Below are 27787 nucleotides of genomic sequence, written 5' to 3'. Positions count from 1 at the left end.
AGGACCCAGCAGGCTCAGGGTCACTATGACTGGAGCTGTGCACAAGAACCCAGACTTCATGGATCCCACACTGTCTTACCCAGGCCAGGCTGAAGACTGCCCTTTCACTTCTAGAGGCTTCCTTGCAAGCTGGCTCCACCCTCTCAGTCTGCTCAAGGTCAGCAAAGAGTTGGTGTCCTTCTGTCTCCACCGTTCTTTAGAACAACCACTCTTCCATATCCTTACTCATAAACGCAGAACTCAAGCCCTGAGCACACAGCAGGGGCTTTACTCTGCCTTTAAGATTTGTGTCACCACCTCCCAAGGATGAGGTCCTTTACACTGTCACCTACTGAATTCGGACCTTGGCTGTGCTAGGGATGCTGTGAATATATTGCTCTGATTGATAAATAAAACGCTGATTGGCCAGTAGCCAGACAGGAAGAATAGGATTGGCGGGACAAGCAGAGAAGAGAATGCTGGGAAGTGGAAGGCTGAGGCAGGAGACGCCAGCCTGCCATCCAGGGAGCAACATGTAAAGGCAACACAGGTAAAGCCATGGAATACGTGGTGACATATAGATTAACAGAAATGGGTTAATTTAAGATATAAGAACTAGATCGCAAGAAGCCTGCCACGGCCATACAGTTTGTAAGTAATATAAGTCTCTGTGTGTTTACTTGGGTCTGAGCGGCTGTGGGAGTCGGGTGGACACAGGAATACTCCAACTACATGGCTGTCTTCGGGTCAGTGTGAGAACTCCCCACACAAGCAGCAGCAAGGGAAAAGAGTAAAGTCTAAGAATCAGCAATTAGATGCTATCACGCCCCTACCATGCTCAGAGCTCTGGGCTGGTTCCCGAGAACTACACAAAACTGGACCTGGTCTCAAATAATCGTAGTACTCAGGAGGTGGAGGCAGGAGGATCAAAAGCTCAAGATTATCACAAGATATCAAGTCTGAGGCCAGTCTGGGTTATAAGAAATATAGTCTCAGAACACAATACACACACAGTATGGGTAAAATGCCATGGTGAAATCCATTACTTTGTATGTTAATTTTTTAATTAGAGAAAGTTAAAAGGGAAAGGTGGGCCAGCAAGGTGGCTCAACACTGGCCACACGACAGAACTAACTCTGGCAAGTTGTCCTCTGACTTCAACTGCGTCTGTATAGATAGGTGCTACCTCCAAATCTCACCAAGACACATCAGTGGAGTTGGATGTGAGCACGCACCCTGTTTCTTTTTAAGTAGACGCTGTAATGCCCAGTGACACCCCGAGTCTGACTTTGGACATGGTAACCAGCTGATTTCCAACCCTCCACTGCAGCCAAGCTCAGGGGGCAGGCTGACCAAGACAGTCCACTGCGACAGCTTTGGCCTGTGAGGATCTTCAGTGCTGCCCACCAGACACCACAGCCCCTGTCAGTCCACGGTAAGAAGCATCACAGCCCCGTCTACAATGCCGTCTCCATGAGAAGACAAATGACAGGTGTTCTGTTATGGAGGGGGAGAACACCACTGAGGCCCGTTTCCTCCTTTCTGAGCGTGGAATTTTCTTTCTTTCCTCTCTGCAGCGAGTTTCAAGTGAAGGGAGTGTTGTGTGGCAAACATGATCTGAGCACCTGCCAGGACCCAATCTACCTGTTCATCTCAACAGAAATGCTGATGCTGTCTGGGCTCCTCAGTCCTCAAAGCATGCCCCTTGCCCAATCCTTCCAACACTCAGTGAGACAATACAAGATGCTACATTCTGACTCACACAAGCTGACTCACACAAGCCATGGGCAGCGAAGCAAAACAGAATGCTGTACTTTTCTGTTGGGGTCCACAGAGGTGTCCTAGTGAGATCTGGACTCACTTTACACAGCAGGGCTGCATAAGGGGATGGACTGACCAATGTGTGTGGTTACCTGGTGTTTGGAAGAGTCTGCACTTGGCTGTACCATGCGGCATGCTTTGATCTAGCAAGGGGGAGGTCTTTTGCTCCACCCCTTTGTGGGAGCCCATTTTCGGGTTCCTCGTGGCTTTACCCAGCAGGTCCGCATAGAGGATGATTAGGACCACAGGCCTGAATGCAGGTGTCTGAGATGGTCTGCACTTGGCTGTGCTGGGGGAGGAGGTCTTTTGCTCTACCCCTTGGCGTCTCTATAAATACCCTAAGGCATAGACAGTTGGGGCCCATTGGAATAGGTTCCAGGCCCTCTAGAGGCTATCCTTTATTTTCTATCTGTTTATCTCCGCAATAAATCCTTCTATCTAATATTTCCTGCTGCTCACACTCAAGAAAACTCTGGGGAACTGTGGGGTTGGTGGGTAAACGCCCCACACCCCTTGGCATTCCTTTAAAAGCCCTTTAGAAGAGACAGAGGGGCTGGTGGGTTTTGACTCAGGTCCTCCCGAGGCTATCTTGTGTTTCTATCTGTCTCCTCTATATTTCTACCTAAATATTTCTCACTTCTTCCTACTCAAGAGTACCCTGGGGGAAAAAGTGGGGGTGGGTCCCCCATACTTTCCTACAACTCTTTCAAGGTTCTCATCTCAGCCCGGGTCACAGATACCCCAAGGACAGGAAAGGGGAGTGTGGCTTACCACTCTATGTCCACACCATTCCAAGGCAAAGGGCACTAAATGTACCGCCTCTGGAAGCCATCAAAGAGCGTCTCAGAAGCAAAGAACATTGTGTCTTTCCAAACTCATTCAGTTCACAACGCAAAGAGAAGAACTACTTTGTGTGCCGCTTCCTACCACAGCTTCTCAGTCATTAAAACTCTGACAGGGGCAGTCTACGCCATTAGAGGCAGCCGCCAGTTTACACACTCTGGCCTTTCATGTGCTCTCTCCAAACCTTTTCAAACAAACTGCTTCTCATAGTACGCCAGCTGCTGTAAGCCCCTCTGCCCACCACCTTCCTGTACCCCGAGGACGGGAGGCCACTCAGTATATGAACTCCCACCCTGTGCCAGTAACTCGAAAGCTCTATGACAGTCTGGGCAAAACGGACTGAGTACAACCTCCTGGGCGCTCTCTCATGCAGACTTGCACTTGGCTGGCAAGGCGTTTCCCCCTCTGGCAGCCCAGAAAGTGGGGTGCTCCCAGGGGTGCTACGGTCTGCAAGGCAGGACACAGCAAGCACCTTCACCTGCAGTTATCAGGTGCAACCTAAGGATCCTTACAGATCTAACTTGCTCTCCCTATACAGGAACTCTACCACACAACATGCGACACAGAGGAATTCCAAGTTACAGCCCCCATTCATGATGCTCTGGCCTACCAGTCTGTTTAAATGTTATGCTATAGCACATGTCTAACTGCAGCTGCTGAGAGAGTTCAAAAAAGGTAAGGACAAAGGTAGGCGCAAAGGCCAGACCGTCAATAACTGGAGAAAAATACAACCCGAAAGTAAGTCTAAGTGGGCAGACAAGGAGGTCAATTCTGGCAGGAAAGAATAGTATGGACAGCCCCGAGACTAGAAACGTAGGACAAGTGTGGTGGTTTGAAAGGAAATGACACCCAAAGGGATAGCACTATTAGGAGCTGTGGCCTTGCTGAAGGAAGTGTGTCACTGTGGGGGTGGGCTTTGAGGTCTCTTTTGCTCAAGCTTCCCTCAGTGTGACTATCAGTTGACTTCCTGTTGCCTGCAAGATGTAGCACTCTCTGCTCCAGCATGCCCTGTCATGATGATAATGACTGAACCTCTGAAAGTGTAAGTGAGCCACTCTCAATTAAATGTTTTCCTTATAAGAGTTGCTGTGGTCATGGCATCTCTTCACAGCAATAAAAATCTTAATTAAGACAGCAAGTTTGAGATGGGATCTGTGAAGAAATAAAACCCAGCCTGCTCTGACCAATCAAGGCACTGGTAAGTCCTTGAATGGGCTGGTTCTGCCTTGACTCATCTCTGAGATGAAGTACTCTGTGGACATGTCTGTAGCTGAGGGGTCCCGGGCTCAGCAGACTTCCACAGCCCTGGACATGCAGGAAAGGAAGCAGCTCTTGTGGCCAGTCCCCACCATCTCCTTTACTCCAGTATTTCCTGAGCTATGCAAGGCGCCCAGCACTCATCTCAGGAATTATAAAAGGGCCACTGTTCAGGGGGTTAGATGGAGTAAGAACCAATTTTAATCCTCTTTCAAATGTAAGATGAACTATCCTACAAATTAACAATGGACTAGGTTAAGGCTAGTCCAAAATGTCAATTTAAAAATCATTGAGAACTTTTTAAAATATGGTTTTAGGAAAAAAAAAAAAAAACAACTGTCATCGACTGCCACACAGACCGAAGCAGGTGGGACCGCTATGCCAACTACCTGCACACAGCCCCTCCTTACTTACCATCAGCATCTTCTGCAGGTCCTCCTCAAAAGCATCCATGTTGCAGTCTGTCTTCTCCAGGCCGTCCAGAACCTCCTGCAGCATGAACTGGTAGTACTGCTTCATCAGCAGCCCCCCCTTCAGGACCTCTTTACACTCCCGCACTAGCTGCAAGAGACCACACACAGAGGATGCAGCTGTCACCCGCACACCCTGGCCACACAGACTGCCAGTCCTCGCAAATCCCCCCACAAAAGCCCCAGAGGGACCTTGCTCTGAGGAACCTGAAATAGTCTGACTCCCGAGAAGCTCATTGTGTGTAGCAGTTCAGCCATCTAGAGTCACACATGAGCACACAGTGAAGAATCCCATAGCAGCCACTGTTTGCTAGAATACAACCTACAAATAAACTCATATTGAAAACAAATCTCACTTAGTAAGGCCACTTTTACCCATGTATACCGTAAGACAAGAGGTAGAAGAGGAAAAAAAAATCTTAAGAAATAGGAATTTTAACCAAAACCAAGATTTAAATAACAAACCACAGAAAATGGTGGCTTCTGAGTAATGTATCATAGTTTACCTTCTGTGGGGTGTGATTCACATACTACCAAAAACTGTAGATTAGTTTACCTTCTTCGGGGCGTGGCTTCATCTACTACCAAAAGCTGCAGACCAAGCCAACACTGATAAAATCAGAACTCAAGGAAAGGGGAAAAGGATGGTAAAAACAGCAACATACTGGCATAGTAGGTGATGTGTGGAAGAAGACGGAGGTAAGGCAACCTAGAAGGCCCTTCCATTATCAGAGCTGGGACACGAAGCCCTCCATACAGTCCCAGGACTAAGGACAGAACCACACACAGTCACACTGACCTTCAGAGGCAGCAGCCACAGGAGTCCAGGGCAGAGGCTAGGAAGCAAAGGCTGCAGCCTTCCAGACTCTAAAATGGGCACTTCACTGCTTACCACTACACTTGTGCCCAGGAACTCATCAGAGCTGCAGCTAAGACTTACCCACAAGCGTGTGTGCATACCTGGGGAGCACTGTGGCCATGTAAAGTCTTGTTTTGATAGAGTAATGAGAGAAAAGTGGGAAGACTTACACGTGTGTGCATAAACACACACATGTACAACACACACCCACCAACTCACTCTCGTACTGGTATGTGTAGGAAGTGTACGTGTGCAAGGCAGACAGCTGAATGGAAACACACATGCTCTGTGGCCATCTCTTGGGTGCCAGGAGGATGGGGACTATTTTTAATTAGTGTTATTTCCTATTCCTTTTTCAATTTGTCTAAAACAATACCTAGATTGCTTTTACAGACAGAAGCCCTTAAATTTTTTTTTTTTTTAAACTATCATGGTGCAAGAACTAGTCCTATAAGCCAAATCTCCTAACAGTGTCTGTGTCTCCTTTTCTGTATCAAATCCAGGCAGGTATTTACTACTGCTCCTTAAATCTTCCTAACAGAAAATGTCTTTTCTCTTTTTTCTCTGAAATACTACATCAGTCCTAGTACTGTTGGTCACCAAAGTGTTTTCACATAAATTGTTATTTAACACCACAAGAGCTCATTAGCAAAGGAGATTCCACCCTGTCTCACAGGGTTGTAGCTGAAGTATCTGACGAGGAATGGGGATAGGTATCTGGCTAGCATGGTTGCCTACTGCAGTACATAGAACAGGATAAACTATAGCCAGGCAGACCAGTAAGACAGTAAGGAAAAAACGAGACAAGTGTGAAGGAAGCGGGGCTAATGTGGAAACAGCTCTGGCTGGTGCATCAGTGTCAACCAGAGTATGCATACATGGGGCCCACTCACAAATGACCCATTAGTCACCCTGGTCTACCCTTGACCAAACATACCCCATCTGGACCTGCTGTGGGACCTGATTCACCTGTCTGTCTTCAACGGCACTGTCTTATGAGTCCCAGAGCCACGTAGCCCTTCAGCCTGTAGCAGGTGGCTGTGAGGATCTGAAAGGCTTTACTTTATAGTTCATGTCAACATGCTAACAGCACAAAGCCCAAGAGATACTCCTCAGCCTTCACTCTGTCAAATGAAACTCCTTCCAGTCATCCTGCTGCTGCTCCTGAAACAGCCCCACAAAGTGAAGACCCCACCTGAGACTCACAGCTCGGAAGGAAAACGCTGGCCCTACCGTTGACGCTCCATGGCTGCTTAAGCAAGCACCCAGTCCAGACTATCCCCAGACGTTTTCCTATCTACACATGCCTCCAATACCAGAAGAAAGAACCCAGGCGGACTTAAACTGCCTTCCAGGGATAAATCGGAGATAAAGCTCAGGGACATGTCACCTGGCATGTAAGGCCCCGGGTCTGATCACAAGTATCACCAGTCAGTCAGCAAGACTGACAGATGGATTGACAGTCACAGCACATCCTGTTTTTAGACTTTTCAGAAAGAAGTGAATGGTCAAAGAGCTGAAATGCACTCTTATCTTTGGGGACTGTAGGTAAAGAACATTCTAGATTGCCCCTGAAATAGTAAAAACAAACACTAAGACATGTTCTTTTCACTGTTGGTACTAACTGAGGGAGGGAAGAGGAAGGCAGCAGTCATGCAGCAACCACTGTGTGCTAAACAAGAATTTGAAACAAACCTGTTTGATGCTCAAGAGGGAAGGCTCGCCAGCAGGCCTCTGCTCCAGCCGCAGCTTCAGACACTCGTGGATCACGTTCAGCAGGACTCGGCAGAGCACGAGGAAGGCGGGTTCGAAGGAAGGCAGGTCCATGGCCTTCAGCTCTTCCCAGGACACAGGGCTGCACTTCTGCCCTGAGGAAGGAGGTGTCCCCGACAACTGCACGTAATCCGAGCCCCACATGGGACCTGGAAAGTCAGAGAACTGCAGCAAAAGTTCAAGACAGATTAAAACTGTGCGCGGGACACTGCCTGAAGCTGTGGTCATAGGCTTTGCTACAACCTGCTGAGGTAGCTACAAGGTTATCGTTCTAAAATGATAAGAATCTCCAACAATTCAACATTTGCACAGACCCCCAGGTCTCAGTGTGTTAGCCAACTTACACTTTCATCGAGGGCAGAACGGTGAAGTTTCTTTTCAAAACAAACCCACTGGACATAATACACACAGCGCTATCTACAATCATGTCTAGACTGAGAAATCAAGGACTTGCTAAATTACAAGAAAACAAGATTACAAAACTCTACAACAGCTGTTTTGTGAAAATAAAAGACAGTTCAGTCAAGCCTGCACTCATTTGGAGTCACGCTTCCTGATGCTGCAGAAGACAGTTTCTCCACTGCAGCATCAGTCACCTGTCACCTCATGTGCCTGGAGGTCCTGCTGTGTGTCTGGGTGTCCTCCCCTCTCCTTCAGTTGTCCCCTCTCAAATTCTTAAGCTTTCCCTCAGAAAGCAGAAGACCTGAAACTTCCTCCCATCATTATGAAGCCTCTGATATCACCACCTCCACCTCCACCACCACAATCACCTCCACCACAATCACCTCCACCTCCACCACCACTTCCATCACCACCTCCATCACCTCCACCATCACCACCACCTCCATCACCTCCACCATCACCACCACCTCCATCACCACCACCTCCATCACCTCCACCTCCATCACCTCCACCTCCATCACCTCCACCTCCATCACCTCCACCTCCATCACCACCACCACCATCACCACCACCTCCATCACCACCACCTCCATCACCACCACCTCCATCACCTCCACCTCCATCACCTCCACCTCCATCACCTCCACCTCCATCACCACCTCTACCACCAGCATCACCACCACCTCTATCTATCACCAGTATTAAAAAACCTTGGCCCTTTCATTTAGTGAGGTCATCAGAGTCTGACAGTCTCACCTTCCTGCATCTCCAAATGCAGCTCACTCTGCACCTGTGCACCTGTCGTCGGTGCCTGTCCGCCTTGTCACTCAGGGAACCCTTCACTGTTCTCCACTCACATCTTGACCTTTCATTATTCCTTACACAGGAGCCAAGCTCAAGACACTCGGGACTCACCTGATGGCATCTAGACTGTAGCCTTAGCCAGGGTCTATGGGGACCAATGTTTGCTACAGGCACCGACTCCCCTGACCCTTTCAAGGCCGCCTTCCATCTACCAACTAAAGCCTTGGCCCAGCTCCCACCCTCCTGGATGGCCTCATCTCTCCGCAGTGCTCTCTGGCCCTCACACATGTGTCCATCATGCTGATGCTGGCCCGGGCCGCTTGCTTCTCTAGGAATTCCCCTACCTCATCCTAATTTCCAAGATTCACCCTACGACATCTTCCTAAGGATTTGTTGCACCCTGAAGCATACCAACCACACTGTCCCTTGAGATCATTTCGACTGTCATCACAGAAATATCATAGTTCAATGGGGGGGAAATAATCAGGGCTCAAAAGTCAAAAAGGCTGGCTTTGGGTCATTTAATTGGCTCTATGGTTCTAGAAGCATTGAGGAGTCCCTTTAGGCTGTTTATCTTAAAAACAGACCTGGCTGGGGATTATAGCTTAGTATAAATTACTTGCCTAGCCTCAACACATACATACATTCTCCCCCCCCCCCATTCACTGTCCACCTTCTACAGATTAAGTAGAACAAACTGAAAAGGGACTTAGAGAACCATTTGCTATGTCTTCCATCCCGTTGCTTTGGAGCGAATGCAGGCGAAGGCATCTTAAGTCCTATCTATGCTGTACGTCTGCTACAACTTTCCAGGGCTCACTAGCTGATTTACAATAAGCCCTGGATGCCGACTAGATGATTCGTGTCAATTACCCTCTCCAGGATGGCTCTCGGCCACCTTGGGCCATACCTGAGTTCTGTGCACTCTACTTCCTAGGCTCTTTCTGTCCACCTTCTGCACTTCCTAGCTGGGTTTCCATGACTTCTCCAGATCCTGACATCTTAACCCACTGACCTCGAGTCACCCCCCCCCCCCATAGCTCTGTTGCCAGGCTTGGCTTGTCCTTCTAGTTGAAACTCAGTGTGCATTAGTACCCGTGAAGACCATGCCCTCCTCACTGTATCAACTGGGAATGTCGGTGTAAGGTCTTACACTGTGTTGACTGTAGCAATCATGTGCTGGGATTCTGCACAAGTCAGTCCCTGACAAACGACTCAGTCTCTCAGGAGGAGGCCTGAATGCCCACTTCTGGGGGCTGTCTGTGGCTGCCTCAGGGAGCATGTTTCTCACAATCTGCATGTCTTTCAAATGCATGCTTAATTACTCAGCCATATCCACCATTGCACAGTCATCTGCGGGAGTTCCCTGGTAGATCACTGGTTCTGAGGAAAAGGCTGTTTATCTCCAGTTAATTCCAGGGATGCCAGGCCAACTGTTTGTCCAGTAAGTTAATGGTGATCACTCCCACAAGACCCACCATGATTCTTCTCTAGCTCCCCCACCAGCACCACGAAACATCTGACCCCAGACCTACTACCAGTAAGTCCCCAGTTCTCAGATCTGTTCCTGTGCTACTTAAGGATGCCATCACAAACTGAAACTTCTATGGAGCCAAGCAGGTAAGCAGACAAGGGTGCACTGGATGTGGGCGGGGCTGGGGTGAACTCACTCTTATGCTGCTGGTCAGCTCCAGCCAGCAGTCTGTGTGGGAACAAGGCCCAGAATCAACAACCCTGGGAAACCCCCAACCCAGAGTTGCAGATGAACTCCTCCCATTTAAAATATTAGCCACTAAATTAAAAAGTAGTATTATATGTGTATATGATAGGTGTATTATCTTTAAAAACACGTTGAGACAAAACGTTAACTCTAGGAGTCAGTACAGTATCGCCAAGGGCAGGCATGGCTTAGCCAGACTTCTGCGTTCCTATCCTGGTGCTGCCGCATACAGCGTGCGCCCTTGACCAAGTTCCTTGATCCTTCTTCTCCTCAGGTGCAGGCTGCTTCTGGCTCTCTCCTCTCTGTTGCTATGCTGTTACCATGGGATCCAGCTCTCCCCTAGACTTCCGCCCCTCCAATCTTACTGTGAGGTCTGACCCGGCTGGCTCACAGCTGTGAATCCATGTGGCACAGCCTCCCCCATGTAAATCTGTTTTAAAACAGAAAACCTCTAGGCAAATGAGCGAGTACGTGCTTCCAGGCTGTCACTCAAACTTCTTGTAACTTAACTTAGGAAATCAGACAGGCAAGAACTGGAGCAAACAAGTTACGCAGGGCAGCTTCCCAGTAGCGTGTGCGCCACTGAATGGCAGCGAGAGGATTACCGCAGCCTCCCGGGCACGTGCAGTGGCTGACTCAGAACTGCACCGGGCTAGCCTGGCTACTTGTAAGGTCCACAGATTTGTTCATGTCAGTCCTGCGTTCTACACTAGAAGATTCTAACCTGCAATCCAGGACAGGTAGAGGTGGCTCTTTGGGTAATGCTGATGTGTAGCCAGGCTTGGAAACCAGGCATGTTCTAAAGTCAGAGAGCTAAGGTCCCTCTAACAATCCGCAACGCTGTGATTTGGAGAAGGTCACCGCCTCTCTAACCCAGTTTCCTCGGGGGAAAAGCAGAGAAAGGACATTGCCTGGCACCTGGGAGGACTAAGTGGCAGCCTAGCCTCCATGCTGTGTCCACTCTACACATAAAGAAAAGGCAGCCTCCTCCACGCTGTGCCCACTCTACACAAAGAAAAGGCAGCCTCCTCGGGGTCCTGTGTTACAGGACAGACTGGCATAGCACTTAACCGCCAAAGACAAACAGTATTTTATTGGCCATTAAACATATAATTACACGGTAATTTCTAACCTAAGAAAGTAATTAAGACAGTAACCAAGCACTTTCTCAGTATCTGTGGTAAGATACCAAATGCAGCCAAGTAATGTTAATATCTAATATTCATAGGAAAAGAAATATAACCTTCCTGAGGAGCGCTAGGAAAGTGCACTACAAAAAGACAATCGCAAAGGGAAATACTTGAACTCTACGTGATGACTCTGGGTTTAGTCCCCACAAGGTAAAGGAGCACAGTATACCACACATGTTGTCACCAGGAGAGGAAAAAAAGCTAAAATACGGAGCAAAGATGTGGTGTCGTGCCAGCACTACAGCAAGGGCCTGGTCTCTGCCTTACAGATGGACAAGTAACCACAGACCTGAGTGCACAGGGAAGACACCCCAGCAGCCATGCCGCAGTCACTGCTGGGAAGGGCCAGGGTCACTGTACTCACAGGCAGTGTCTGCAGAAAGGTAGGCAGGCATCAAGACTGGAAGCACTGCGCGCGCGTGCGCGCGCGCACGCTCGCTCGCACACACACACACACACACACACACACACACACACACACAGTCTCAGGGAGCCCCACCTGCTATTTGGAAATGGCCACCAGAGACTCGGAAATTTGGATCACAGCAAGGGGAGAGGAGGCAGAGGCTCCACCACAAAGGAGCAAGAGAACCAGAGGACAAACAAGGAAGCAGCAAAGACCTCAGGTCAGCTCGAGGTGCACAGGAGGGAAGACTAAAACTTCATCCGGGTTCTCCTTCTTCCAGGAGCCTGTCCTGGCTTCGGGGAGATGCTGCCCGCATTGTGAGTACAGGCTTCCATGCGCTTCGTGTGATAACCTGAGAGCCTCTCAGACAACACTCTTTGAGATCGCAAACAAGTACCTTACACGTGAACCCTGACAAGCAACCCACCCACTAACTGGAGCCGGTCTGCAAGGTCAAGGTGTGTCCTGGGGAGGTCAGTCTGCAGCCGTAGGGAGCAACAATCGCAGAGTTCACACAGGCCATTAACATGGGTGCTGCTCATGTTGCTAAAACAAATGCAAGCAGGCTCGGAACCTTCCTAGTTTGCCATTCTTTTAAACAATAAATACAATAAAGCTTTAGAGGAAAAGTGTTTTTAGAACGTGCTTCCAGAGGGTTATTAAACGTTATTGGTTACAAGTAACTTAATCAAAAGGAATAAAGATATAAAGTCATACACAAGAAAAACACAAATATCACAAATAAATGTTATTTCTTTCCTATAAAATCCTTCAACGGGATCAGCCCAGAAACCACAAAGACCGAACGCAATCACAGGCACGCTCTGCCCTGTCTGCAGCAGGGGTCAATCTGCAGGCTGCCAACACTGATGCAGGGCCTCCCAGGCTCGCAGGCTGCTAGGAGTAATAGGGCTCAGCCTCACTGTAATAGGGCTCAGCCTCACTGTAATAGGGCTCAGCCTCACTGTAATAGGGCTCAGCCTCACTGTAATAGGGCTCAGCCTCACTGTAATAGGGCTCAGCCTCACTGTAATAGGGCTCAGCGTCACTGTAATAGGGCTCAGCGTCACTGTAATAGGGCTCAGCGTCACTGTAATAGGGCTCAGCCTCACTGTAATAGGGCTCAGCCTCACTGTAATAGGGCTCAGCCTCACTGTAATAGGGCTCAGCGTCACTGTAATAGGGCTCAGCGTCACTGTAATAGGGCTCAGCGTCACTGTAATAGGGCTCAGCCTCACTGTAATAGGGCTCAGCGTCACTGTAATAGGGCTCAGCCTCACTGTAATAGGGCTCAGCCTCACTGTAATAGGGCTCAACCTCACTGTAATAGGGCTCAACCTCACTGTAATAGGGCTCAGCCTCACTGTAATAGGGCTCAGCCTCACTGTAATAGGGCTCAGCCTCACTGTAATAGGGCTCAGCCTCACTGTAATAGGGCTCAGCCTCACTGTAATAGGGCTCAGCCTCACTGTAATAGGGCTCAGCCTCACTGTAATAGGGCTCAGCCTCACTGTAATAGGGCTCAGCCTCACTGTAATAGGGCTCAGCCTCACTGTAATAGGGCTCAGCCTCACTGTAATAGGGCTCAGCCTCACTGTAATAGGGCTCAGCCTCACTGTAATAGGGCTCAGCCTCACTGTAATAGGGCTCAGCCTCACTGTAATAGGGCTCAGCCTCACTGTAATAGGGCTCAGCCTCACTGTAATAGCGCTCAGCCTCACTGTAATAGGGCTCAGCGTCACTGTAATAGGGCTCAGCGTCACTGTACTAGGGCTCAGCCTCACTGTACTAGGGCTCAGCCTCACTGTAATAGGGCTCAGCCTCACTGTAATAGGGCTCAGCCTCACTGTAATAGGGCTCAGCCTCACTGTAATAGGGCTCAGCCTCACTGTAATAGGGCTCAGCGTCACTGTAATAGGGCTCAGCGTCACTGTAATAGGGCTCAGCCTCACTGTAATAGGGCTCAGCCTCACTGTAATAGGGCTCAGCGTCACTGTAATAGGGCTCAGTGTCACTGTAATAGGGCTCAGCCTCACTGTAATAGGGCTCAGCCTCACTGTAATAGGGCTCAGCCTCACTGTAATAGGGCTCAGCCTCACTGTATTAGGGCTCAGCCTCACTGCCACAGCAGCATTTCACCCCAGGCCTCAAATGCCTCCAAAGGGACCATTATTGGAAAAGATTAAAGGGAAAATAACATTGTTAAAATAAAGAGAAGTCCACACTGATTTACACTTCGCTTGGATAGAGGAAAAAAATAATGTAACAATAATCCTAAAAATAAAGGAGTTTGTAATCGACACATACAGGTGTTACCATATATACAACTGTCTTTTGAGGCCTCAACTACTCTGTGGGTAGACAGGAAGGCATCATTACATGCATTTCCCAGACAGAAGTCTGAGGATCAAAAAGACTGAGTCAGTGGTGAGGAGTCACTCTGGAGACGGGGCCTGGCTACTGGACTTTAAAACTGGGCTCTGGGAGCTGCTGCCCAGGGGCAGCAGGCAGCCCCCCAGGCCGCCCACTTCTGGTAGCTTAGCAGAGTGCAACCTTTCTGTTCCTCTTGCTCTCTCTTCTCAGCCTGCTTCCCTCACACTCTGGGCTCCTCCCTCCCCAGGCCGCTGACCTCCATGCCAGCTTGACTCTGGTGTGGTGCGTCTCTCCCTTTTCTCCACTCCATCTTCCTTCTCTAGGCAGCTGCTGAGACTCACGGCTGGCCTACCCTGGGGTTTTTCTTTGAAACTTTAATGAAATTGTTCTCCAGCCTTGAAAACAATTCTGGCTCTTTCCCAGAAAGACTTAGTAACATGACTAAGACAGAATAAACTCAGGATAAGAGTGCACACGCACATAAGCACAAGTATGCACAGCATGTACATAGCACACATGTGTGCAGACTTCCACTTACAGGCACCGTGTTCCTGAAGCGGGGATGAATACAAACTCTTCTTCCTTTCACACCAAGTTAACCGTAACTTCACGGCCTTGCCTGTCAGTGTGGCTAGCCTCTGCTGCAGGGCTCCAGTCACACCTGCGACTCTTTGACTGACTGACATTGTAGGAACCTGACTCAAACAGGGAAGCTTCCTACTTTAGCTGTCTGCAGGTAGCTCTCCATACAGCCTTTGCCACAGCATCACCTCAAAACTATCACTTTTTAACTAAAAATAATAATAAAAAAGTCGACCCTGCCTTGCCACACGTATCCTGATGCCTCTGTAGACAAATTCCTGAAGTACAGAATTCACCATGTGAAATCAGCAGAAAATCCTTATTTTACATCTACAGCTTTGCTCTGTGAAATCTGCACGATAAAATCTTATCACAGCGATTTGGGTATGAAAAGGAAAGAAACTTGGTTTGCTGCCTATGTGAGTGCTTGGCCTGACCGTGAGGATGCAGACACAGAGCTTGGAAAACCTGGGTTCTCCTCAGGTGTCTTCTGCCTTACGGAAATGCCTTACATCATTTTTGACTCCAAGCCAGATTATACAATAAACTGAATCTTAAAAAAATTAAAGTGGTATGTGTATACACATATGGCTTCTAAAAGTGGACTCACCAATTAACCCAGGAATTTGGGATCTCAGAGGACGGAGAACTTTTGCTGTCAGCCATGTGTACACGCAAACTCAAGAGAGAAAAACTATTCATTCTGTTTTGGACTCTCTAGGTCAGTGCCCCACAATATGCCCTTCTTAATTTTATCACCCTGGACAGTAAGGAATTTCTGAAGTGTCAAGCTTTCAAAACCAAATTATAACCTGCTTCCGCCAGTGGACATTCTCCTCTCAAGAACTCCCAACAAGGTGAAAGACGGACATAATGACCAAGCCATCTAGCTGCACTGAGCATGTTAGCCCTGACAAAGGGTACAGGCTTTCCTCCTTGGGGAGTTTTTACATCTCTTTCTAACTTGCATCATTTTAAATTCCAGTAACCAAAACTGGGCTCTCTACACAGTACGGTGGCAGGCTGTTTCACTTCTGGTTTGGAGATCTCTGCTGTTTGGTGGTTGCTGTTTTGCCATGCTAGAGACCAAGATCAGACCCAGGTCTTAGCATTCAGCTATCTGCCAGCCCAGAACGAGCTTCTCAAAGAATCCAAAGAGCTAGAGATCCAGTCCAGTGGTGGAGCTCCTGCTAACAGGCACAAGGCCCCTCAGGACTAGGATGAATGAATTAATTAATTATGAAGAGATCCAGCCCAGTGGTAGAGCACCTGCCTAACATGCACAAGGCCCCTCAGGACTAGGATGGATGAATGAATGAATGAATGAATGAATGAATGAGCGAGTGAATGAATGAGTGAGTGAAGAGATCCAGCCCAGTGGTGGAGCACCTGCCTAACATGCACAAGGCCCCTCAGGACTAGGATGGATGAATGAGTGAATGAATGGCTGATCTGTGACTCTGGAGGCCATGCCATTTTGAAATACCTGTCTATGACGCCAACTTTATTACTGACTCAGCTGCAGCTTGTGGTCACCCAGGACCAGCTCCACACTTTACACCTACTTCATTGTTCTCCAGATGCTATTTGTATGGTTGTGTCTTCCATCCACATACCACCTTGTACTTCGTTCATTAAACCCAGATGAGCTGTTCACAGATTCCCCTTACCATAGTACTTTATGGCAACATTTATATATGCAACTCACATCTGCCATTTGTGCCTTGTCATGGCAAGACTATTCAAGTCCATGTGATCAACCTACACAGCAAGTGGGGTTACAGCCGTGCCGTCACGGCGCAGCACCCGCCAAAACCTACCTCCACTGGATGGTCGCTCTTGAGCAGAGCTACACGAGCCCTCTGCAGCGAGCCGTGCATCAGCTTGTGAAGCCGTACAATCAGCTTCCTCAGCCCCATCTGCTTCAGCGCTTTGTCCACGAATGGTCTATAAATAGAAGTCAGACAATGCCTACGAGGGCCGGTTTCGGGGCCACAGTCCGCGGCTCCCCAGCCCACAGAGTCCTCCTGGGACTCGAGCCTCTCCAGTCTCCTGGCCATGCAGTCCTGTGAGTGGGCGTCCAAGAAGCTGTCCGTGGACGGCCTGAGCTGGGGAACCCTCGGCGGACTGGGGGTTCGCTCTCCATCGCTCTCCTCTGCTCCGCTCTCCAGCTCTCTCAGCTCTCCCTCTGTGTCCTCACCCTCGTCTTCTGGCTCGTGGCCTTTGGATGTCCGAGGGGAAGGGATTTCAAACACTGGCCAGCCAATGTCTGACAAGTTCTTGATTCCCAGAACAGTGCCCATAATCCTCAACTTCTGATTTAAATCTTTCGTGATGTTCAGCCACAGACAGAGCGCCTGCACCCTGTCCTCAAAGTCCTTCGCGGCGTATCTTTCATAGTCCTTCTGCAGAGCCTGCAGTGACGGATAAAGTGCTTCAATGTACTCTAGCAGCTCCATTATCCGCTTCACCTGCTCAAATGAGACCCTCTGGCGCTGGAGGTGCTCGTGGTACGTGGAACAGCCCGTACTGTTTGCCCCGTGAAGGGTTCTGCACGGCCCTTCTCTGGAAGTGCCATTGAAACCAGCTCCATTTCTAGTGAAGGCGATGCTCCCATAATTAACTTTGAACGTGAGGATTTCATTGATAATATCCGGGATGGCTTGGCGAGCCGTGTATAAAAAGAGGTCCTGGTCGTTGATGGTGCGACCTGCGTGCCAGGCCTGGAGTTCTAACCAGATCAGTTCGTTCGATCGGTTGAACCAGAAAGCAGCCGTGTTTTCCTGTCCCCTCTGCTCCCTATCCTTCTTCTTCGAGACTGAGGTAAGCTTTAGCAAAAGGCGCAGTGTTTCAAAGAACTTCAAGCGATCCGCTGGGCAGTCACTCCGGGAAGTCTGCCGGGCAGTTCTGGCTATAGGCATGGGCATAGAGACCGGCAGCTTGGTGTGGCTGCAGCCAAGGCTGAGGTAAGGCTTATTGAGATCCACATCTGGAATCGATTTTTTTGGCAAAGACCCGGCCACCGAATCCAACATGAAGGAGCACTGTGCGTTCTTCTTATGGTCTCGCTCTGTTGTTCGCAGAGTGGCTCGGATCTTCTTCTCCTGCTTGTAGCTATATTCTTCCACGGGCTCCACCCCCTTCCCCGCGTCTTTATGTGGAGATTGATTTGGTGTGTTCATTTTTTCTATTGAAAAGAAAACAAAATCAACAGTATAAAGCTCTAAAATCTGAAGCTGGTCACTGTTTTAAACCAAACTGATACTCACATGCATTTACACTCAGGCTATCACTGTGAGAAATACAAGTTCCATAAGCTGAAACTGGAAAGTAATCAACACACACTCTAATTTTTTAATGATTGTCTTCCTTTTCCTTACTATATACTTGTGTTTTTTTATACTCACAACCACTGAACAAACTGTCACATTCAACACTACAAGATGTACTGAACCCCTCAATTTGATGTAAACACCTTCAACTTTAAGAAGGGGGAATGGCAAGGGAAATGTGACAGAGACTGGGTTCAAGAGAACAGCCAATCCCTGCCTTAGTCTTAACAAACTTCATTCATTTAGAAGCAAATTATTTAAATCTCCAGGGTCCCTCCTCTTCCTGGTGGAAAGAGGTGATGTGCCATCAGAACAAGAGGCACTGGGCTGAGAGACGCTCAGTGGGAAAGGTACTGGCCACTCAAACAGACTGGATCCCTAACACCCACCTCAGAGTCAGGTGGGCATGAGGACCATCTGTAACCAGTGTTGCTGGGTGGTGGCAGGGGATCTCTGAGAACCTGCTGGCCAGTGAGTGCCCCCGAATCTGTGAGCTCCAGGTTCACCAAGAGACCCTGCCACAGTAAAGACACTGCAGAGCAATCAGGGAAAAGCCCAGTGCTGACCTCTGCCCTCCCCATGCACTCTCTCTCACACACACACACACACACACACACACACACACACACACACACACAAAACACACGAATGTGCCCACACACACGCAAGCACACGACACCACAGACATATGCAAAAACATCAGGAATGCTTAAAGCCCCTCAAGATTACTTCCAGAAAGAGCAGAAAGACAACTGATGAACAAAACTGCTGAGCGCTGATTTCATCTCCTGCTTCCTTCTCTGTCACAAACGAATGACCTGAAGATGAACAGAACTGAAGACACATAGACCCATCCACTTTAACTCACCTCGTCTGCCATATTAGCATAGGGAGTCACTCCAAATCAATGCAAAAGTAAAATAAATCTCACACAGTTCCTCCAAACCAATGTAAAGGCTCCACTGAGTTGATATCAAACTTTGGAGTGAACACACACATCTGCCTTTGTATTTACATTTTACTACCACTCGCCAGCCATGCCTAAGCCTCTCATCCCAGAGCCTCCTGAACACAGAGGCCTTTGGGGCCCACTCACTATGTGAACGCTAATGTTGCCAAAGCTTAGATCTTGAAGCTGACTCTCCCCTGGTCTGTCCTGGCTTTTCCCATCCCCATCCCAACTTCCTTGATAACCTGCCCCACCACCCAAGCCCCACCACCCAAGTCCCACACCTTGTTCGGAGTCCTGGATGCAGACCCCCTCTCTGAACATCTCTGGGGTCAGAATGAGGCATGATCAGTGGTGACATGTAAGACTCATTCACCAAGATACTCCAGGTATAGGTTTCTTTACACACGTGTAGGTAAAAAACGATGTTTTTCTTTATCATTTGTAAGTATGCAAAGTATAAGAGTCTCTAAAAAGGCAAGAGTCTAAGTTAGAAGAACACACTATGTCAAGGGCAAGCATTTGATCACAGTTATGTCTTCAGATTTGATGGAATGAGGTATGCACACATGAGTTACAGAGCAATATATCTAAAAATCAATGCACCAAGGAAAATCTGAACAAGATCAATTTGCTTTCTAATTATTTTAAAATAAGGATTAAACAAATTTCCAGTATATTTATAGCTTATACACTTTATACTGATGCTATAACCCATCAAAAATGATTTCTAACTCATCTGTTTATGCGAGCACACGTGTATGTGCCGGAGTGTGCACAGTGCGGGCAGAGTGGAACGATGGGAATAGGTCCTTTCCTTCCACCCTGTGAGTCCCATGCAGCTCAGGTCTATACCAGACACTGCTGGAAAGGCCTTACATTTTAAACCTGTGCAACAACCATGGAGTACTTAGACGAGATGAAGACCCAAAGAGACTCACTCATTGGCCTGTCTTCAGTGGTGACAGGGTGGAGCCACCTTGCTAACCGTTTGTCTACAGAAGTTTACTACACTTTTAAGAATAAAACTGTTTTGTCTGTTGTGTGCATGGGTGTTTTGCCTGCATGTCTCTCTGTGCACCACATGTGGGCCTGGGGCCCCCCCGAGGCCAGAAAGCCTTCGATTACTCAGAAATGGAAGTGCAGATGATTATGACCCACCACATCTTTGCTGGGAATAGAAACTGGGTCCTCTGCAAGAGTAGCCAGTGCTCTTGACTGCTGAGCCAGCTCTCTCCAGCCCCTAATACTTTTTTAAATTAGTGACAACTTAAGACTGATGGAAATGTTATTTATTCTACCTGTATCAAAGACTATTGGCTGTATCCAGCCCTTAATAGTCTTTCCCCAGGATCCGTGGGAGAATCTACAACCAGCTGAGGAATCTAGTCTTAATGATGTCAAATGAATCTACGTACACGATCCTCTTTAGTCCATATGCTTTTTTCTTAATGATGTCAAATGAATCTACGCACACGATCCTCTTTATTCCATACGCTTTATTCTTCGGAGTCAAAATCTATCTGCACAGCTTCTGTTCTCATACTTAGCTCCTTTCTTGCCTGGTATCTCTTTATATTTTTCTGCTGTTCCCTCTAAATTCTACCTTCATCCTCCCATCTATTCTTTCCCATCCTCCACCTCGTTCCTCTAGTCTTCCAGGCTCTGAGGTTCTCAGTTATATACCTATACAAAGCAGCAATTCTCTGGCCAAGGTGAGGTCACCCAGGCTTGAAGTCTTTCAGGGTCGTAAAGGCACACAAGAGTTTACCTCAGGCAGGCTTTCTTTTACAATCCAAAGTGGGAGTGGTTAAAGGCGGTGGAGTCAACTAAGAGCTAAAATCGGTTAATATATCAGAAAAAGGGAATTTATGTGCTCAAACTACCTTCCTAGAAGTGGTTAGGTAAAATGTTAGGAGCCTACAATGTTAGTATAAATCATGAGTAAAATAAAACTGCCTGTTTTTCTTTAGAAGCCATAACCGTCTCTGTGTCATTTTCTGGCAGGGCGGGGGTAGCCAGGCAGCTTGATGCACCTGGGATGTAAAAGCCCCTTTGTTCTGAGTAACTGTTAAAGGGGAAGTCTAGAGATATCATTAGTGCTATGGAGAAAGGGTTAAAGCTTAATTTGCCCAAGAAACAAAGCTAAGCACCTAACATAAGCCTGACCCCGGCAGCTGCCTCCATATGGACATATACCTTATTTCAGGGGACTAGTGGGTGGTCTGGAATGTTTATCTTTCTGCAGTCTGTCCTTGGATGTTTGAGAGGTGTCTCAGATAAAATGCTTTTGTCCGGAGATGGCCCTGGCTCTGGATATTTGCTAATGGAGATAATTACAGAAGGCAGATATCACACACACACACACACACACACACACACACACACACACACACACGCCACCCATTTCTATGTAGTTGCTCCGCGGTACTTCACAAGCAGAAATGATAGAGATTTCCAAAAGTTCTATGAGTTCAAGGTCAGCCTGGTCTATTTAGTGAGTTCCAATCCAGCCAAGGCTGTATGATGAGACTCTGCCTCCAAAAAACAAACAAATTAAGTGATCACATTTTGGATACTGGTAATCTTGACTTACTTTAGCAGTTATGATTCTGAAAAGGTTTGAACAATGATCAGCCAAATGTATGTTACTTCTTAGGGCTGGTTTAAGAAAAAGTCAAACTATCCTTAAATTTGTTTCCTTTAGAATTAACAAAAGGAAGGAAGCAAATTCATTTTATAGTTTAAGTACGCTAAATAGGAATTTCAACCATGATGTCATAGGCGGCATGTCCCTCACAGTAGGAATCACACTAATACCCTTGCTGAGGGCTTTCTAAGTCAGTGGTCTGTTCCTGGCCAACACGGAGAGAGACTGTAGCTCCAGCAAGGGGTTTGCGTTTGCTGCCTATCCTTTATACATGGGTGTAACACATCTCGGGATGAGCCACCCTGAGAAGAAACTTCTCAGGTGTGTGACAAATTCTAGGTTGGTACTTCATTTTTTTGAAAGATTTATTATTCTTTTATTTGTATGCTATACATGTGTATGCACATGTGTGCAGGTGCCTGAAGAGTCCAGAAGAGGGCATCAGATCACCAGCACAGGGCTAAAGGGAGCTTGTCTGACACGGTGCTGGGAACGGAACTCCCATCTTTGGAAGAGCAGCCAACACTCTTATGCAGGGAGCCATCTCTCCGCCCAGGTCAGTGCTGCTTAGCCTGTTCTGGGTGACGGACTGCCTGAGAGTCGGATGGAGACTACAGACTGGTTCCAACAGTGTTCACAATGACCATAAAGGTCCATTCACCGTCCAGGGCTGCAGTCACCATGACAGTGACACAGAGGACAACGCGGACTCTTTCTTCCGTCCCTCAGGTTTCCCTCAAAGCTGTATTTCCTTAAACACTGTGCTGCTTCAAGCTGTGGTATGCACACTTTCGTGTGTTTAGACACACACTGTGTCTACACATGGTGTTTACATTTGACCTCCCTTTCCCAAGAAATTTCACCCTACCTTTATGTATTTAACTGCAATCATCAATTCCCATAGGAAACACATACTATTAAAAACAAGCAAATTTCAACAGCTAAAGCAGGTTAGCAGAAACTCAAAACATTAATAATGTAGACAATACAACAAACAAGGCTTGCACACACACTGCTAAGAGGAAAAGCAAGAACAGTTCTACTGAGCAACAGCCTGGGCACTACTTACCAACTTTTAAATACACACTTTCCAATACAGCAGATCCACTACGAAGTAGCTAACCTCCAAAAGTAACTCCACATGTGTACAAGGACAGATGAGATGTTTCTCACAACAGCAGTGCTTATTTGAAAATATGAGAGAAAGCCCATAAGGAAAATGGTTCCAAAGAAAGCATGAGTTTAAATGTGCGGACAAGAATGGCAGTCATCCACCACACAGCAGGAAACAGCAGCCTTCGCCCACACCGTATGCTCTAACAACTAAGTTTTGAAATCCTCTTGACAGTGCAGCTCTACAAAGCAGAGCGCCTGCTCGCCCGCTAGGACGCAGTGCTCGCCCGCTAGGACGCAGTGCTCGCCCGCTAGGACGCAGTGCTCGCCCGCTAGGACGCAGTGCTCGCCCCCTAGGACGCAGTGCTCGCCCGCTAGGACGCAGTGCTCGCCCCCTAGGACGCACTGCTCGCCCGCTAGGACGCAGTGCTCACCCGCTAGGACGCACTGCTCGCCCCCTAGGACGCAGTGCTCACCCCCTAGGACGCAGTGCTCGCCCGCTAGGACGCAGTGCTCGCCCGCTAGGACGCAGTGCTCGCCCGCTAGGACGCACTGCTCGCCCGCTAGGACGCACTGCTCGCCCCCTAGGACGCACTGCTCGCCCCCTAGGACGCACTGCTCGCCCCCTAGGACGCACTGCTCGCCCCCTAGGACGCACTGCTCGCCCCCTAGGACTCACCTCGGATGTCTCCTGTTTGGGTTTACCATTCCAACACATTACTGATAGAAATCCATAGGGACTCAGCACTATTGCGATTCCACCAAATAATTTCAGTAAGAGACAGCCTTCTAATCCCACATATGTACCAGAGTGCTATAGATCTCCAGAACCTGAACTTAGAATTCCTAAAATCAAGCCTACAGCGTAAGTTGCCTCACTCTGAGCCCAACATAATACTTCAAAATCACATCTATAACAATGACTTCATTGCACAAGATACAGTCCTTGTGGTGACACGCCCCCTCCTGAACTCTGCTCTTGGTGACCCTCTGGGGCTTTAAACTCCATCTTTGGCATTTATAAAGAAGAGGTGCCAGAGGAAACAAAAGACAGCAAGATGGCATGCCAATTCTCCAGAACTTCACAGGGAGGCATGCAGGGCTAAGTCTCCTAAGACAGCTAAGGAACCAAACCTCTGGGTACCAGGCCCTGTGCAGTCCCTCCCACAGCGTGTGGCTGGCACCGCACAAGCGGAAATGCAACAGAAAAGATGCTCCAAGACTTCCAGGTGGCATCTCAGGAAGCCTCAGAACCGATACACTAGACTCTCAAAACCCTTGCTCTGAGAGAAGCCACATGCCATGGGAGAGGACACACTGCACATGCCAGACCCAGTGGAAACTACACAGACGTGTAAACCACCACACAGGAAGAAAACAGGGTCCGCCGGCCATCGCCTGGTTTTGCCATCTCAGCTCAGATCCAGACATGAAAGCCAGGGAACCACCTGAGACATCTGAGACGCGGCGGATACCACGTGGAGAAGGGCTGAGGGCTGAGGGTCGGGGCCAATGGAACTGCTCCAGCTAAGGCTCCAGACACCATGGGCAGATGACCTTCTACGATGCCTAAATATCTGCATGACAGAATTGTGAGCAATGACAGACACGCTGTCATCCAGAGTCTCCAGGTGGCTTATAAAGGGCAGTAGATAACCAGAATAACGGAAATCTCGTCGGGGACCTATTTGTCCAAAAGGTGAGTCCAACTCTGACCACAGTCCTAAAGTTAACAGTGTGACTCACAGAGCCACTGCAAAGCAGGAATAATGCCCCAGTTCACAGACCTTGGGGAGCTCTGAAAAGAAATCTGAGCAATCTGATTAATTCTAAGAAGCTCTTCAAAATACTGAGGGACCAACAGATTATTATGACTCACGCGTGAGTCTGCAATCGTGGTCTCCCTGACTCAGCCAGGTCACAGCACAAATATCACTTGTTCAGAAGTCTTCCAGTGGGCCTTCTCGATGCCCCTCCCTGAACCCTGGGTGACCTCGTGCACCCGGCCACACTAGCATGCCGCCTCTGGGTTGTGGGCTCCCTGCAGAAGATGGGAACATGTCTTATCCATCATCTAAAAGAGAGTGTGTCTATGGAGTCGATGGAAAGAACGAAGGAGAAACACGGGCAGACAGGAGGAAAAGGAGGGGGAGAGAGGAAGACTAGACAGCTGCAGCAGACAGTGAGAGGAGGGGACGCGGTCAGAAAGAGAGATGCAGGCGGGGGGGGGGGGGGGGGGGTGTTGCCGATTAATTCAAAAACATGAACAATGTGAGAACTGAATTTTACTTGAAGATTTAAGGCAAAGAGAAAAGAAAGTGTTACGGAGAAACGTTTTAGTTTGAAGTAATAACAGTGACAGGCACCACATGACCCTCAGCACACTGTAAAAAACTAACTGTACAGAGAATGACAGCCAGTGGTCGCACACCCAGAAGGTCCCTGAGCCAGACAGGAATCCAAGCAACCTGGCTCCTGTGTGTGCACTCTCGTGCACACTACACACCACAGCGCACCTGTGTTTGGACTCTCGTGCACACTACACACCACACAGCACCTGTGTGTGGACTCTCGTGCACACTACACACCACACAGCACCTGTGTGTGGACTCTCGTGCACACTACACACCACACAGCACCTGTGTGTGGACTCTCGTGCACACTACACACCACACAGCACCTGTGTGTGGACTCTTGTGCACACTACACACCACACAGCATCTGTGTTTGGACTCTCGTGCACCACACTACACAGCACCTGTGTGTGGACTCTTGTGCACCACACCACACAGCATCTGTGTTTAGACTCTTGTGCACACTACACACCACACAGCACCTGTGTTTGGACTCTTGCGCATCACACTACACAGCTAAGTTTTGAGCTCAAATGAGTTCTGCGGAGCTACTGCACTGTTCCAATACAAAGGCCACAATTATTATAACGGCCCACTTGCCCCAGATGGATGCCTCGTTATATCCGTTCTTGGCATTTATGAACAAAATTTCTGACAACAAATAATCCACAGGATCACACACGTGAAGCTGCTTTCTAACACACCCACAAGAGCATTTGAAACAGAAACCAGAGGTCAGACCAACTACAGATGACACAGCAGGTCCAGAAGCCAGAGCACAGGTCACTCTGAGGCCCAAGCAGCTCACAAAGCACTGAGCACAGAAGCCAGTTGTCAACAGTGAACAGTGCAAAGACACATGAGCAGACCAGGCTGATGCGCTCCGAAGGGCTCGTTTTCCCTACAGTGTCAGTGATTCTTCTGTTTGTGTTTCTAAGCTTCACAACCAGTATTAATCCTCTGCAGCAAGAGAGAAGTTACTAAGGATTCCCAGGTTCCTGGACAGGGATTGGACAGCTGTGACTCCAAAGGCCCAAGAGGATTAGGTGCTTCATTTGAAGCACCTACAGAAGACATGTAGGAGACTAGGACCCCTTCCATCCCTCAAACTTGACAACTTTATGAAACGTAACTCTAAGCAGCTGAGGAGGAAAAGTGACAGGCTCTCTTTTCCAGCCATTTTCTATTCAGCAGGACAGGAGCGGAGAGCAGTCACATAAACCCAACTGGTGCCTTTGGTTACATTCACTCTCTGTCATACGTCTGGAGATAAGGTCCAAACTGATTCCATGAGAATTAGTGGAAAATCAGGCCTTCTGCTTGGAATCCGTAAGTCTCAGTTTCCTAGTGTGTAAAATGGGGAGCTGATACTCCCCACGCCTGTGCTGAGGAGCACGGCCCAACAAGCAATGAACGAGGACAGACTACAGACAGCTGTACCACCAGCACGCAAACGCGGACTCAGCAGCGGCTGCCCCTTCTCTGACACTCTGTTTTAGGTCAGAAACCTCAACGGGCATGGGAGAGATTTCTCTGAGAAAATGGACAGAGACAGACACACTCCAGGTCATAAATTTGAACACAAAGTTTTAACTTTAACACATTAAATTTGAACTTTAACACAAACTTTAACGCATAAGTTTCTAAACTGTAGCTACAGCAAACATTCTACTATAATAAAACATTTTAAAAGAAAGTTTAAAATTAACTATTGGTAAAAAAAAATCATTGAGGGGGGAGTGAGGAATGGCACATATTTAATCCCAGCCCTTGGAGGCAGAGAGGAGAACTGAGCGAGGAAAAGAAAAAGCTGGCTAAGGACAGGGAGCGAAGAAATTACCTAAAGGTCAACGGTGTGAAACCCTCAGCCGAGGTGTAAAGGGACCGAAATCTTGGGCAACACTATAGGTTTTAAGAAGCCATAGGATCCAACTTGAGAAAAGTGGTTTGCTGAACTGAACAGAAAACTCGACAACCCCAAGGTTTCAGTGGCTGAGCTGGTAGGCCGTACGCAGAACACAATGAGACCGCGTCTTGGCATAGTTCCGCTCACCCACCTTGAGAAAGGCAGTTAGGATGAGCTGAGGAAGAAAGAGGACAAAAAGCCATGTTGTCAGCTTCTAGGAACAGGATATAGCTGGGCTCTGAGATCCTACATAAAGAGGAAGGGAAAGAATAGGTTCCCTCAGTGGATCCCAGATCTGGGGTTCCATCTGGGTTTCCTCCATGGTCTCAGATATGGGGTACTGTGGTGATATATTGTGTCCCTCGATATATTGTGTACCTTAATAAAACTTATCTGGGATCAGAGAACAGAACAGCTACTAGATTAGACATAGAGACCAGACAGTGGTGGCACACACCCTTGATCCTAGCACTCTGGAGATCCATTCCGATCTGTGAGTTCAAGGCCACACTGGGAACAGAGCCAGGAGTGGTGGCCCACGCCTTTCATCTCATGCCTTTGCTTGGGAAGGACACACACCTTTCATCTCAGGAAGTGATGGCAGGAAGCAGAAAGGTATATCATAAGGCATGAGGACCAGGAACTAGTCTTTTAAACATTTAGGCTTTTAGACAGTTCAGCTGAGATCCCTTCCAGGTGAGGATTCAGAGGCTTTCAGTCTGAGGATTCGTGGAAACAGGATCAGCTGAAGAGTTTTGGCGAGGCGAGGTTGGCTGTGGCTTGTTCTGCTTCTCTGATCTTTCAGCGTTCACCCCAATACTTGGCTCTGGTTTTTTATTAATAAGACCTTTTAAGATTCATCTTACAGGGTACCATTCAGTTTCCTGTGTGGTTCCCGAATCTGGGGTGCCATCTAGGTTGCCTCTGTGGCTTCTGGATTTGAGGGTCCCATCTAGCAGCTGCTTAGCAAGTGCTGTGGTTTGAAAGAAAATGACTCCCATAGA

The 27787-nt window shown here is 48.2% G+C and overlaps 1 protein-coding gene across 2 annotated transcripts in view; it reads right to left on the bottom strand.

Annotated features, from left to right (window-relative positions):
- The window catches only part of Map3k4 (mitogen-activated protein kinase kinase kinase 4), a 95515-nt gene that overhangs the window by 32787 nt on the left and 34941 nt on the right, over positions 1-27787 (bottom strand). For both annotated transcript variants that reach the window (XM_059272842.1, XM_059272843.1), the window contains exons 3-5: positions 16300-17666; positions 6925-7167; positions 4315-4461 (exon numbers count right to left, since the gene is read on the bottom strand). In XM_059272842.1, the coding sequence (XP_059128825.1) occupies positions 4315-4461; positions 6925-7167; positions 16300-17666 (1757 nt within the window). The remainder of the gene's footprint in view (positions 1-4314; positions 4462-6924; positions 7168-16299; positions 17667-27787) is intronic.

This window comes from Peromyscus eremicus, chromosome 8b, assembly GCF_949786415.1.
Source record: "Peromyscus eremicus chromosome 8b, PerEre_H2_v1, whole genome shotgun sequence".
Lineage (NCBI taxonomy): Eukaryota > Metazoa > Chordata > Mammalia > Rodentia > Cricetidae > Peromyscus > Peromyscus eremicus.
Note: the sequence above shows the minus strand (reverse complement) of the source record. Positions and strands in the feature narration are given on the sequence as shown.